General features: G+C 38.4%; 1 protein-coding gene and 1 long non-coding RNA gene across 3 annotated transcripts in view; one reads left to right on the top strand and one right to left on the bottom strand.

Annotated features, from left to right (window-relative positions):
- PON3 (paraoxonase 3) overlaps positions 1-15,394 on the top strand; it is a 60,051-nt gene that overhangs the window by 17,420 nt on the left and 27,237 nt on the right. The window contains exons 4-9 of one of the 2 annotated variants that reach the window (XM_084896702.1): positions 2,652-2,817; positions 3,345-3,471; positions 5,144-5,344; positions 8,740-8,821; positions 9,546-9,674; positions 10,304-10,952. The exons of the other annotated variant lie outside the window; for it this stretch is intronic. Of the exons in view, the coding sequence (XP_084752828.1) occupies positions 2,652-2,817; positions 3,345-3,471; positions 5,144-5,344; positions 8,740-8,821; positions 9,546-9,674; positions 10,304-10,462 (864 nt within the window). The 3' untranslated portion in view covers positions 10,463-10,952. Of the gene's footprint in view, positions 1-2,651; positions 2,818-3,344; positions 3,472-5,143; positions 5,345-8,739; positions 8,822-9,545; positions 9,675-10,303; positions 10,953-15,394 lie in introns of those variants that run through there. 2 annotated transcript variants of the gene reach the window in all.
- LOC311629000 lies at positions 10,650-13,568 on the bottom strand. The gene is made up of 2 exons (XR_014796119.1): positions 13,495-13,568; positions 10,650-13,145 (listed from the first exon to the last, which is right to left on the bottom strand). It is a non-coding gene; the product is annotated as an uncharacterized lncRNA (long non-coding RNA).

Below are 15,394 nucleotides of genomic sequence, written 5' to 3'. Positions count from 1 at the left end.
TTATATAACTTGCTTTTCTATTCTTTTTTTCAAATTTAGAAAGGAGCCCACTTTGCTTCTTTCATTTACTCAGCATTGTTTCTAATATTTCCCAGAACGTGCTCCTTTCCACATGACTGACTCCTACATCACGTCAGTTGTTTGTTCTTCTTCCAAGCCATTTAGTTTAATCAACACATTCTGTTCATCGGTAATGGATTTGAGGGTCACCTCAAAATTAACATCGCACTTAATGAGGAGTTGGATGACATAGAGTCGACCGTAAAAAATGATTTAAATGGCAGTATGGCTACTCTTAACACTACTGAGCGGTACACCTGGTATGGTGAAAGTGGTATGTTTGTGTGTCTTTTACTGTGAGTAAAAATAAAATAATTTTTTTAAGAAGAGGAAAAACAGATTTAAATGTTAGGGAGAATTAAAATAACCAGGAATAGTCATCACCATCCCCTGTGTGTGGAAACCCTGCTATTTATGGGATATTGATAAAGAATAGAGATTATTAACCACTGAAGTGGTGTTGCCAGATCGCAATCACGAAGTTCCAGTTTATTCTACTTGCTGGCCCTGCCAGCCGTGAAGTTGTGTCATTTTGATAGATTTCTTTTTAATTGGAGAGAATTTCTTTCATGTCCAATTTTGTGCATAGAATGAGACTTCTTTTAGTACTCTTAAATTTGCACAGAATATGACTGAAAACTTTTAAAAGAGGAAAGACCTTGATTATTTCAGTGAGTGCCAGAAAAGTATTTGATAAAATTCAACCTGATTAAAAGGTCCATGAAAACTAGAAATAGAAGATAACTTTACAGAAACCTATAGCAAACATAGTTCTTAGTGACTAAATATTAGCTGCTTTCCCATTAATGTTTAGAGAAGGAAGAAAATGCTCCCCCCTAACACTATAACCACTATCAATCTACTAGAGTTCTTCATAGCCCAGGAAAAAGAAATATGAAGTAAAAAACAGACAAAACTGCTATTATTTTCAGATAGTGTGGGTGTCTGGTTTTTAAATTCTCTAATGGTTGGATTCAAAATGAACATATAAAACTAAATGGCTTTCTCATGCACTAAGAAAAACCAAATGGAAAATGTAATAATAATAATAATGATGATGTTTTATTCAGCACACCAAATTCTCCAAAATTTATACAGAAAAATAAATGAGCAGAAATATTTAGGACTATTGTGTAAAGATCAAGCGATGAGTGTGCAATATGGGGACATATAAATATATATATGTGTGTGTGTATATATATATATATTTATATATATATATATACACACATATAATATATATATATATTTCCATATCTATCTATAGCTCATATCTTATAAATAGCTATAGTAATTAATAATAATTTAGTAATTCATGTGAAGATGCATGAGTCCCCAAACTGACCAGTATGTAAACAGGAATGTAGTGCATGATAAAGGTGACATTCGGAATCAGTGGGGAAAAGGACAGACTGGGTGCCACATACTGACCCAGTTCCCGGGTTCTAGCAGTGAACAAATGAGACAAAGTTCTGACTCATGTTCCAGTGGGGGGAGAACAAATACATGTCAGAGAGTGGCAGCATTTGAGCAACATATAAAATAAGGTGAGGCATTGGAGAGTGGCAGCTAAGGTGAGGGTAGCGTCAGGCTGCCATTTATATTTGTATATATATGTATATATATGAGTATATGTCAAATAGCACTAAGAGACATTTGGTGTAGATATAAGAAATTGAGGGAAGGAGTCCTAAATCATGGTGTGTGTGTGTGTGTTTTGTGTGTTTTTTTTTTGGGGGGGGGGGGGGAGGGAGGAGGGGATTCCAAGGCAAAGGGGGTAGGGTCTATAAAGGCCCTGAGGAGAAAATGTGCTTGGTTTGTTTGAAAAGCATCAATGGCCAAGGCAACATGAGTGAGGACAGGGTAGGGGGTGAAGGAGCAGAGATGGATGTTTTGGGTGGGGTACAGTAAAGGAGGTGACCAGGACCTTTAGGCTATCCTAGGAATTTTTGCTTTTAATCTGAGTAAGATGGGAGTTTTTGATCCAATGTGTGACATCATCTGACAAAATTTTGGATATCGATGTAAGACTAGATTTCTGCAGAGAGTTAAAGACAGAAGCAGAAAGGCCAGTTAGGAGGCTACTGCGTAATTGTGGTGGTGGTGTGGACAGGGGCAGTCATGGAGGAAGTGGTGAAAGATGTTCACATCCTTAGGAAGGGACATACTCTCAAGGAGAGTCAACAGGATGTGAGACAAAGAGGGGAGTCTGGACTGACTCCATTCACCGAGTCTTCCGGCTTCATAGAAGCAAAGTGCAGGCTGTGGGCTCGAGGGTCCACAGCCAGTATGTAAACTTTCCTGTATTCCCACCTTCAACTCCACCTGGTGTCTCCTAGTCTACAAACCTTCTGGTTGCCCTCTGAAGAGACTAAACCCTTACTCAGAAAAATCAGTTATTGTGCATCTTTCATCTTTTCAGCTCCCAATTATTATTTTTTTCTATTGTCTCCCCTCTGCTTTCTTTGTTTGTAGCTTTATGCCATCACCTTTTAACCAAAGCCTCTATTTATCTTTTATTTATAGTTCCCACTTTAGTCCATAAAAATACTTAAGCCTTTATACTTAACCTTTCTCTCTCTTTTGAAAAGGGTCTAAAATATCCAGGACTTCACAGCTTTGCACCAGACAAGCCTGGAGGAATACTAATGATGGATCTAAAAGACGAAAACCCCAGGGCATTGGAATTAAGAATTAGCCGTGGGTTTAATTTGGCTTCATTTAATCCACATGGTATCAGCACTTTCATAGACAGCGGTAAGAGCTGATGAGCTCCCAACATTAAGAAACTTATAATGGTTTGTAAATGACTGTGGAAAATAGATTCGGATCATGTCTGAAGTAAGAGAACAATTAACTCATGAATTATTCCTGAATTCTTCATACAAATAAGTTTTCTTGCCTCTGCCACTAGCTGTTAAGTTATGCCGTGTTCTGAAATTTTTAACAGCGCCTTAAAGAAAGCTTAGATTTCATGACCTTTTTACATACCTATGATCATTGCATTAAAAAATAGCTATATTTCTGAATTAAACTATAAACAGATTATTCATGAATTCTGTGTGTGGAGTGAGAAACACTCTTTCTTAAAGGTCAGGGGACCAATGATCAGAAATAACACCAGACAAGTAGTGATGAGAAAGACAGGGAAGAAGAATGATCTGTTAGGTCATCTAACAGCTTAGACATTTAACCTTTCCTTGCCTGGTATTTAAATGTCAGGGTCTGCCTGAAGGTACTATGGCTGTCTTGTAAATTAACTCTGTTCTTTCAATTTTTTTCAGATGACACGGTTTATCTCTTTGTGGTAAACCACCCAGAATCCAAGAATACGGTGGAAATTTTTAAATTTCAAGAAGAAGATAATTCTCTTTTGCATCTGAAAACAGTCAGGCATGAGCTTCTGCCAAGGTACTTAGTCTTTTTGTTCATTCTCCAAGCTATCTCCAACATTTTCAGATACCCATCACGGTGGTCCTCTCACGTATGCGTGCGTGCGTGCGTGTGTGTGTGTGTGTGTGTGTGTGTGTGTGTGTGTGTCTTTGTAGAGCAGGGAAAGTCAATGTTCCTCATGATGGTAATCAATGTTCAATGTGGACTCTCTTGAGAAATGATGAAATGCTTGGTACAGGGGAGATGCTCTTCGGGCCATCATGGGAGTATTAGACAAACCTCACCATTTCTCCTGCTTTCACCTTCCATCTCAGATGACTCAGCACCCAACTAACGATACCTGGCCTGTCAAGGAATGGTAGCCTGCTTTATATGGAGTTTGAATGTTTTGTATGGGACTAACACAAAGAGCTTTCACAGGGTTAGTGGTAGCTGTGGGCTGATGACCCTACAGAACTGGAGATTCAGGTTGGAAGTGGGTTGCTACTACTTCAAGAGCACACAACTGGTTGACAATGGGACTGAGAGAGAATTGTGTTCCTCTCCAGCTCAGTTTGCATTAGCCTACTGCTTCTTTAAAGTTTGAACTTGATGGATATTTTTAATTTCTACTTCCCTAACTAGGGAAGCATGTAACTTCCAATCATTCTTCCGGAATGATTCATAATAAATAGGAACATAAATACCACCCTGGGAGCCTCTGTATGACAGAGCTCTTTCAGAATGAGGGGATCCACCGACCCTGTAGCTCCATTTTTATTTAACAAAGGAGGAAGCAGCTCTTTCAGACAGTTTTGCATCGGGTAATTGGAATTTAAATTTAATAACACTTTTGCCTAACTGGTTTTAAAAATGTAATTGTTTTTAGCATATAAATCTCTCACCTGAAGCATGGTATTATGGCAATTTCATCATCCATCTCTCTGCAAGTGTTTATGGAGTGCCTGTTCATTCTCGGCTGGTTGGCTCTGTGAGTTAGGTAAAAATTGAACAGTCAACCTGAGTTTGACTAATTACTAAGCAGAGAAACTTGGGAAAATCCAGCAACTTAGTAAATGGAAGCAAGGCAAATGTTATTGGCTTCCCAACCAGCTCACCAGCCAAGGAGGCTCCTCATCCAGCTCTATAAGAGATAGCTGGTTCCCTACATTTCTTGCTATCAAAAAACAATACTGTTGCCCAGCGGCATGGCTCATTGGTGAACCAAGAGGTCAGGGCTCTATTCCTGGTCAGGGCATATGCCCGAGTTGCAGGCTCAAACCCCAGTGTGGGGCATGTAGGCGACAGCCGATCAATGATTCTCTCTCATCATTGACATTTCTATCTCTCTCTCTCCCTCTCCCTTCCTCTCTGAAGTCAATAAAGATATATTTAAAAAAAAAACATACTGTTGGCACCAAGACCTTTTATCTTTTATAATATTCCTGCCTTCATTGCTAAATGACATGTCTTCCAATGACCTGTTACCATACAAAATTGTTTTTTGGCAAATGATTTTATAGTAGATTGTATATGACAATAGCCATGTGATTTTATTTTTTTAGCCATGTGTTTTTAGCTGAGCTTTTCTTGGGAAACCTCTTACCAAAAATTTAAAGCATGTATTGTGTAAACCTTCTGGAGTCCTATTTTTTAAAGTGGAGACCAACTGGCTTTTTATGTCCTCTCACATGTTATTCTTCTCTTTCAGTGTGAATGATATCATAGCTGTTGGACCTGCACATTTCTATGCCACCAATGACCACTATTTCTCTGATCCTTTCTTAAAGTATTTGGAAACATACTTGAACTTACACTGGACAAATGTTGTTTACTATAGTCCAAATGAAGTTAAAGTGGTAGCAGAAGGATTTGACTCACCTAATGGAATCAACATTTCACCTGATAAAAAGTATGATCCCTTATAAAAGTCATTTTATTGCTTCTCAGTCATGGTCATGGGCCAAATTCTTCACTTTGTTTTTTCTGAGTGTGGAAATAGCTTACTGAAGCTATTTTAAATAAATATTATATGTATTTTATATTATTAACATAACATTATAACCATTACATATTTATTATATGATATTTATATGTATTATGTGATACATAAATATGTATATCTAATATATTAATTATGAAATTATATGTACTATCCTATATAGTAGAAGGCTAATATGCAAATCAACTGAACAGCATAACCACTGGTCGCTATGAGGCACACTGATCACCAGGGGGCAGATACTCAATGCAGGAACTGCCCCCTGGTGGTCAGTGTGCTTCCACAAGGGGAGCACCACTCAGCCAGAACCCTGAGCAGGGCTCACAGCTGATAAGCACAGTGGCTGTGGCAGGAGCCTCTCCTGCCTCCATGGTAACACTAAGGATATCAGCCAGACATCCCCAAGGGCTTTTGGACTGCGAGAGGGCGCAGGCCGGGCTGAGCCCACTCCCCACCCTGAGTGCACAAATTTCATGCATGGGGCCTCTAGTATTTATATTTTATATGTTTATATACAATATCTAAATTTTGGTATATATCATTATAGAATCTAGTTTTATAAATGTAATTTTTAATAAGATGGGATCATATATATACATATCAAAGTATCAGGTAGGTGGTTCCTTTTAAGTGAATATCTCATTGTTATATTGGCTGTATATTACTAAACTAATTTAACCCATTCTCTGTTGATGGATATGTAGGTTGTTAATTTTTTTCTGTATAAATACCATCTTATATTTTTCATTTACCCCTTAAATTTATCCAAATATTTTAAAAGGAAAAATTTCCTAGGGTAGCTGTATAGTATAATGGTTAAATCTTCAGATCTGGGAGTCATACAGACCCTGGTTCAAATACCAGATGGGCAATGGCTAACTGTGGTGCTAACGAGCCCCTCCTCTTACACATTTGCACAGACAGACCCTTAAAATAGACCTGTTTGCTCTAAGAGTGAGCCTCTCAAACAACTTTAATAGATATTGTCAACTTGCCTTCCATAAGTATCTTACTATTTTTATATGTTCAAACCACAGCTTATAGAAAGGATGATATATTGTTTTTTCTTTTCTTTTTTAAATATATTTTATTGATTTTCCATAGAGAGGAAGGGACAGGGATAGAGAGCTAGAAATGTCAATAAGAGAGAAACATCGACCAGCTGCCTCCTGCACACCCCCCACCGGGGATGTGCCCGCAACCAAGGTACATGCCCTTGACCAGAATCAAACCTGGGACCCTTCAGTCCGCAGACCGATGCTCTATCCACTGAGCCAAACCGGTTTCAGTGGATGATATATTTAAAAAAAAAAAAAAAAAAAAAAAAAAAAAATATATATATATATATATATATATATATATATATATATATATATATATATATATTTTTTTTTTTTTTTTATTTTATTGATTTCAGAGAGGAAGGGAGAGAGAGAGAGATAGAAGCATCAATGATGAGAGAGAATCATTGGTTGGCTGCCTCTTGCACGCCTCCCACTGGGGATTAAGCCCACAAACCAGGCATGTGCCCTTGACTGGAATTGAACCCAGGGCCCTTCAGTCCACAGGCTGATGCTCTATCCACTGAACCAAACCAGCCATGGCAGGATGATATAGTCTTATAGTCTTTATTAACTTTCCCTTGTACTGCCTTAACCCTCTGAACAATTTAAACTACTACAAATATGAAATAAATTTTGCAGTCCTTGACAACTAAATGTCTTTATTTTCATGACACAATTTCTTCTTTCTTGTTGACTACAGAAAATGAAAGTCTAATCATTTAATTTAAATTGTCTATAACTGACCCAGTGCAACCTGTCCAGCCAAATCTGTTTTTCTTTCCAACTCTCATCTTCCTGAGAGTCAAACCTTGCAATCATTCAAGCTAAAAAATAATAAAAGGGGCTTTCGCTTTAACTCCTCCTCTTGCACCATTCCTTGCTAAACAGTGAGCAGGTTGTGTTGGTTCTACCTTTTTGTCTGTCCCCTACTCTCACCCTCTTTCCTTTCCTCTGACATCTTAGAGTTTCTCATCCTCTCTGCTGGAGTGTTAGACATCCTTCCAACTTGTTTCCAGTCTGCTTCCATTCTCTGCCACCATTGCCAATTTTTCTCTCTATATTTCTCTAGCCTTTAAGAGCCACCAAAAGAGGGAGCTCTGTCTGCTTCCTCTTGGACTCATGCTCAGCACTGCCAGGTGCAACGCAAATGCCCAGTAATTGTTGGATGGAAATGACCATTTGTTATCATGCCTCATTGTTATTCTAAAAATTCAGTGGAACCCAATTGCTAAATCAAGGCAGGCTAAAGGATGGAATTTCTTTGATAGGCTAACTCAGGCCTCCCCTTTCGACTGTTTTGGTACAGTCCATGCTTAGACAAAGAACTCATTATTTAGCAAATATGCCTTTCTCATTCTTGCCCCCGGGCCTCTGCTCACACGTTTTCTCCTGTCTTGAAGGTGTTTTATCCTCCTAGCCTCAACTCCAGCCTCTAGTTCCATATCCCTGCAGATCATCCTTCCTTTGTGAGCCTTTCTGTGTTCTCAAGAGTTATGATATTTCTTCAGCCTCTAGACCGGAAGTATTTCTTATGGTAGCCGTCATGCTGCATTATTTGTTTAATGTGTATAAGCCAGTCTGATCGTTCCAATATACCATAAACTTTTCAGGAAAAAGGCTGTCTTTTTTATGTTTCTATCTGTCACAATACTCAGTTCATGGCTTTACACGGGATAACTGCTCAATAGAACAGTTGCCATGGAACGGTCAATTCAGTGAGTGAAATTACCATAAAGTAGTCCATTAATCCGCACTTCAGACAGACTGTTCTGAATACATTCTTAGCTTTTACGCTTAAAATTCTCAATATGTAAATAAATATGCTATTAAGTACGCTAATACATATTCTAGTGTTCTGCTCTGTACCATAACATGTAAATGACATCTAGAAGTATCAAATTATATTGTGAATATAAAACCTTTAATTTCTGAGGCCAAACATCTATTTTATTGTCCTTTCAGTGGCAAATATCACAGACTTTATATTCACAATGACGTCCTATATTAACTTTTTCTTACAAACCTTTTGAAAAATAATTGAACAATTCCGTGATTGGTGTAGCAACACAGAATTGATCTTGAAAGCTTGCTTTTTAAATAAAAATTGACCTTTATCAAGCATTGCTTGAGGGCCCATCATTGATTAACTTCTTGGCAGGTTATTAAGACTCATTCTTGCATACTGTATTAATGAATCTTTATGTTGTCATGGAGCCTAACCAGTGTGTCCTTTCTGCAAAGGTACATCTATGTAGCTGATATATTGGCTCATGAAATTCATGTTTTGGAAAAACAGCATAATATGAATTTAACACAAGTGAAGGTAAAATATTTCTTTTCATATATATATATATATATACATATATATATAAAGTCAACATAAATCTAATATACTTTGAAATTGCATAGTTAAATTATGCTTTTGCAATACCTCCACGTAGAACAGACTATGGATGCCAGTGTTGCTATTTTGGGTTTTTAAATATCCCCATGATATAACTGGCCAAGTCTTCTGTTCCAGCAGTCATGAGAACTGACCAGCATTACATGTAGCGGGGGCTGGGAGTGATATGTCACCAGATGCATTCCAATAAAAATTTTCTCAATTGAAAAGACTAATAGATGAATTCTGAAATGAAGATTTATGCATGCTGTCATTCCTTTCAATAATAAATGAAGGTAGAAATTGGGTAGCACACCATTATTATGTTCTTCCTACTTGACAACACCTATTTTAGATTGGTTAAGGATTTCCTATTTTGCTTTGAATGAGTTCTTTGAACTCACTGATCATTATGCACCTTTTAAAGGGTTCATTTTTTTAAAGGTTGGTTATTAGCCTAACTTCCTTAATTTCAGGGGAGATGAAAAGTGACTCTAAACCAGTTGATTAAATTTATTTGAACCAATATTGTTGTTAAGAGGCTGGCAGCAGGGAGATGTGTGTAATCCCCCCTTTCCCAGCCACCGAGGCAGGAAAGGTTAGCCTTAAATTATTTAATCACGTTTCCCACATCATTTAACTATTGACATTTTTAATTTGGAAGGTACTCAAGTTGGATACCCTGGTGGATAATTTATCTATTGATCCTTCCTCGGGGGACATCTTGGTAGGCTGTCATCCTAATGGCCAGAAGCTGTTCATTTATGATCCGAACAATCCTCCTTCCTCACAGGTTTTTAAGTTTTCATTTTTCAACCTTAATTATTCAAGTCTTTTTGAACTACTAGTACAATAAACTGTCATGGGGATGGTTTATGTAGTCCTTTTCAACCAATAATACAGTAAACTAATGTAGTGGTTTTGTAATTGCTTTAAGCCAATAATTGGCAGACTTTCACATTGTTCAAATACTTTTAGAAAGGTAGTCTTTTGATGTATGAAATTATGGTGGCAGCTAGTCAAAAGGGATTTATATAAAGGCATGTGGGCCCCCTATGTGGTATCCTGGCAATTTTTAAATAACTGGCTTATTGTCAGCTCACCACATGACATGGCTTTTGTTGGAGCTAAAGTTGTGTCAAAGTAGGCACACTAGTGTGGAAGTATTCCTATTAATGCTCAATTACTATAATAACACTAAATCCTGTGTTGGCAGGAAATAACTAGATAGTTTAAGAAAGTACTTTCCTTGAAGGTTTAAGAAAGTACTTTAATTTAAGCATTAAAAAAGGTTGGTAACTGCTATTTTTCAACAGCATGTCCTCTTAATCATTGTTTCGTTGTGGGAGACAGGGATCATTGGTGATGGAGAGATGTGGATGTATGGTGGTTCTATAGTAATCCTTTGTCTCCCCTGAATAGGTTCTCCGCATCCAGAATATTCTCTCGGAGAAGCCTACAGTGACCATCGTTTATGCCAACAACGGGTCTGTTCTCCAGGGAAGTTCTGTGGCCTCTGTGTACGACAGGAAGCTGCTCATAGGCACTTTGTACCACAGAGCCCTGTACTGTGAGCTCTAACGTGGACTTCGGGTATGCCAATGTGCTCACTTCTCTTAACAATTCGTTTTCTATGAATGGCTCGTGCTGAAGGAATGTAACTAGTAAAGTTGAGCCAGGATATACGACGTGTATAGTTAATTTTATTTCAGGAAGGAAAGGCCCCTTCAGTCCTTGTTGCACTTTTAACATAAAAGAAAATGAACAGGTTTGTTTTGTGTGTTTTTTTAATGCCAAGTAAAGGAGAGAGAAGAAAGCTGCTCTCGGTAAAGTGAATATACTTTGCACAAAATAAGCCTCCCCCCCTCCTTCCACCTGCCAGAGCACGAATTCCACTGAACCAGGGTAGATCTCATTTCCTTAAAATGTGAGTGACCCCTGCTCTTAACAGGGTGACCGCTGTGACCGTTCGGAACTACTGATAGGTAGCGTATATGGATGTTCTGTATTTACATCTTTGTTTACTATTAAAGAGTTAGAGTTGTATTAAAGATTAACTAAAATCCTATCATCATTGGGTCTGTGTTTCATTCTCAAGGCAGGTCCTCGGGGACTATGGGAAAGTGGCCTGTTTCCTCGAGGAGTTTCTTTGGGACAAGCAGGCATGGCAGTGTTAGGCAATGTTGATGTCTCTCCTTTCTCATTGAAAGCTGACTGTCAAGGAGCTTTTTGTTTGCATAAAATAAAACAATCAACTAAATAGGGCAGCTCAAATTCTCCATCAGTAAGGAGTGTTCCATCAGCTCTCTTCCTACTTTACCTACAAAGAAGAGATCAATGTTGGGGCTGGAAGGCCAAGCAACCTCCTCATTGAACTCAACTGTGAACTTCATCAGGAGAGATTGAAGTCAGCTGTCCAGGGCCTAGGCTCGAGGCCATGGATGCGTGCCTCATGGCAGAAAGTTCTTTCCACTCACTGTACTTCCTATAAACCCATCTTAAGCGCTTGAGAGAGACTTTCCATTGTAGCGTACCAAAAAGCACTTTGCACTTCTCATGGTTTTCCCCGTCTTCAGCATCATTATCATCAAAATATTTGTTACTTGCCAAGTGCCAAACAATGCACTAGAAATGGCCCATTCATTATCTCATTTAATCCTAAATACTGTTGTGGGGTCGAACCCTGGGTTCAAAATAAGACCACCGGAGGCTGATGATTAATTAAAAAGCAAGCAAAGATGTATTGAAATAACTGGCCAGGACAGCCGCGAGAGCACCACACGCAGGTGGTCTCCACACGACTGCACCGTTTCAGAGGTAGGAAGTCCCTTTTAAAGGTTCAAACCACAGGAATTTTCTTTTCTAAATTCTAAATACTACATTCTAAAGACTGGGGTCAGCCCAGCAGGGTCGTTGCTAGTCACATCCTGCTGGACATTGGAATGTGGCCCTATCTTGCGATAGCCAATAACACAGAAGGAGAGTTCAGAGGTTATCTACAGTTTCTATCTGAAGGTTACTGAGTTAGTGGGAATTACTCTCCTGTGCTCCTGGTCCCAGGCATGGGAAAATTGCCTTAGCCTCCAAGTCTCCACCTGAAAGCTAAGGTAAATAGCCCCCCACCCCCACCCCCCTTGTTTAATGAGGTGCAAGAGCCAAACTAGAAGGGTTAAAATTCTAACATCAGTTTTTACCAAAGTATGGTTGCCACTATATTTCAAGTACAGCCCTGAGAGAGTAGGTACTGATGTTATATCACTGTTAAGGTTTCACAGATGTTCAGTCACACACCCAGGAAGGGGTGGTCCTCTGTTTCTGATGCCAGAGGCTGGACCAGCTCCCACTTTATAGAAAGCTATTGCCACAGAACTAACGAGTATCTTGTTGTTTACTCTTTCATATATAGTTTCTTTCATTTTCTTTATATATTAGTTGGATTTCTGCTTTTAAATACGTCATTTAATGGCTTTTTCATGTAAATTATAGACATTTTCTTAAACCTGGCCTCTCTTCATTTGGCCTGTGTTTTTATTTAGTTTTTAAGTACTCTGTTACTAAAGTGTCTTGGAACTATTTTTTGCTAAAAGAATTACTGTTTTTTGCTGTTTCCACTATCCAGGGGAAATTGTTAAGTCATAGATGAACAAAGCAAGATTAAATACTATTCACTAGGGATCCAAAACCAAGAAGCATAAATTTTAATTTTAGATTATAACAATGACTATCTAAAAAGCTACTTTTGTTAAAAGTACCAGAATATAGTAGGTACAAAATAAACTTTTTATATTGTACTTACTGAAAATTTTATTTGGACAAAAGTAAATATAAGTTAATAAGCACATGTATTCCTTGTCTTAGAAATACAAAATAATTCTTAAATAAATTTTGGCCTCTGGGCTATGAAGGGTTCTATTTTATCATAAGTATATTGTGTGTTTATTTATGGTGCTCTTATTGTGATCATGTATTGAGTTTTCACAATTTGGTTGGTTATTAAGAGATCAAGTCATTCAAAAAGACTGAAATTGCAATTGGGCTATGCCACCACCAGGTGGACATAGGTCTTGAGCACATGCCTGTGTGTGTGTGTGTGTGTGTGTGTGTGTGTGTGTGTGTGCCTGCGCGCTAATTCCTTTTAATCTGAGATCTGGTTGAGTGACAATAAATATCCTTTTGGTTTTTTTCACACTACCTCCATTCTTCTACAACACCTAAATGTAAACATGAATATCTCATACAGGGAACAAAGAAAATAAAATACAAGCTACCGTATTTTTCGGACCATAAGACGCACTTTTTTTCCCCCAGAAGTGGGGGGAAAAAGTCCCTGCGTCTTATGGTCCAAATATAGCCTACACATATACTGTAAAAAAGTTTTTTTACTTGCCCGGCTCTGTGTGGTCTCTGTGTGCTTGCCCGGCTCTAAAATGGTTCTAAATGCTGCTGTTTACTTTACAGGGTTGATTACATGTGTTTATGACTGTGATGTTGGGTTTTAATGCACATAAAATATTTTAGGACACTATTTGTTTCAGAATCTTTTTTTCTTCATTTCCCTTCTCTAAAAACTGGTGCGTCTTATGGTCCGGTGCGTCTTATGGTCTGAAAAATACGGTATATTACAGCATTTTTGGTCTCATTTTGTGTATTGCTTATGTAACTGGTTAATAATAAATAATCTAAGGCCAATCTTTTTTCTAGAGTTTGATTTGTTCAGTTTAATTATTTCTTGGAGTCACAACTTACATAGGCTGGGAAATATGTACTTGGCACAGCAGTGAAGAACTAATAGCACCCACCACTACACCACCCCCCGCACCTTTCTTTGGCTACTTGTACTTTTCATTACTCACGTGGATTTCCATGAAAGAATTCCCATGGGTGAGAGAAGGAGAATGGTTGGGAGGATCCCAGTGGCTCTCTTAGCTTTCTGCTCCTGGTTTCCAAGATGTTTATTCTATAAAAAGATAAAAGATAAGAGATACAGAGAAGAAGATAAAAGAGTCTAGTATAGTTGGTAACAACAAAAAAATAACTTTCAGTTCACTTTAAAATTTTTAGTATACTAAATAGCTTCTCTGTAGCCATTCCTGAGTTAGGCATTAGGATACAATAGTGAACCAGACACTGCCTATATTCTAATGGGAGATTCAACAAATGAGAAAATAGATTATTAGATAGAGTGAGTGATTAGAAGTAACTAAGCAAATGTGATTAGAGAACAATTTGGAAATACCAATTCCCCCCAACTTTTGAAAAGTTTAGAGCTGGGGAAAAATTGAAAAGCCAGTTCCATGACTGCCTGCATTCACTTTACCTACATCTACCAATCACCAGCTATCAGCTTGCAGCATTGCTGTGTCTTTCCAAGTATAGAGGGTTTTGTTTTTCTGAGCTATTTGAAAGCAAGTTGGAGATACCATAAAAAAGCATTTAATACAACTAACCTATCGAACATCATAGCTTAGCCTAGCCCCATGGTCGGCAAACTGCGGCTCGCGAGCAACATGCGGCTCTTTGGCCCCTTGAGTGTGGCTCTTCCACAAAATACCATGGCCTGGGCGAGTCTATTTTGAAGAAGTGGCATTAGAAGAAGTTTAAGTTTAAAAAATTTGGCTCTCCAAAGAAGTTTCAATCATTGTTCTGTTAATAGTTGGCTCTGTTGACTAATGAGTTTGCCACCACTAGCCTAGCTTATGTTAACCATGTGCAGAACACAATATCCGAAATACACTGTCAACACAGTATACTGTAGAACAGTGATTTTCAACCTTTTTTTTAAAAAAATCTCACGGCACACATAAACTAATTATTAAAAATCAGCACACTGAAAATTATCTATTTTTGCTGATCTGACCAAAAATGGGTATACTGTAATTTTGATCCATTCCCATCAGACAGCGATTGTGTTGGCTTCTGTCGTTTATTTTATTTGACAACCTAAGGGAAGAGAGGTCAGTGCCCCTGACTAAATAGTCAGGTATTGCATGTTTTAAAAATCATTGTGGCGCACTGGTTGAAAATGGCTGCTGTAGAATTGCAGCTGTTTACCCTGGTGGTCGCGTTTTGGACGGAGCTGCAGCTCACTGCCACTGCCCAGCCTAGGACAGACTATGCTACTGCGTAGCACTAGCCAGAAAAAGATCAAAATTGGCAATTCCAAGCACAGTTTCTACTGAATGCGCATCACTTTCATACCTTCGTAAAGTCAAACAATCGTGAATCAAACTTGTAACTCAAGGGCTGCCTGTACTGCAAAATTAATATCCTTGACGTCATCCTTGATTCCGTCTTTGTCCTTACCCATCAGAAGCTTGGCCTGATTCTATCTCCAACTGAGAGCTCAAAGCTATTCTCCTATCTCCACTGCCAGCCCCTCACTGAGCCCTCTATTAGTCCTTATCCAAAGTTTTCCAAGTGAGCACCTCTGCACCAGTATTTTCCCTCTCCAACCCATTCCTATCTACCCCATAGGTTAGCCACCTTTATCTTTCTTACTCTCTCCAGGCCGGT

Source organism: Pipistrellus hanaki, assembly GCF_964339955.1.
Source record: "Pipistrellus hanaki genome assembly, chromosome: 10".
NCBI lineage: Eukaryota > Metazoa > Chordata > Mammalia > Chiroptera > Vespertilionidae > Pipistrellus > Pipistrellus hanaki.
This window is presented reverse-complemented; position numbering and strand designations above follow the sequence as displayed.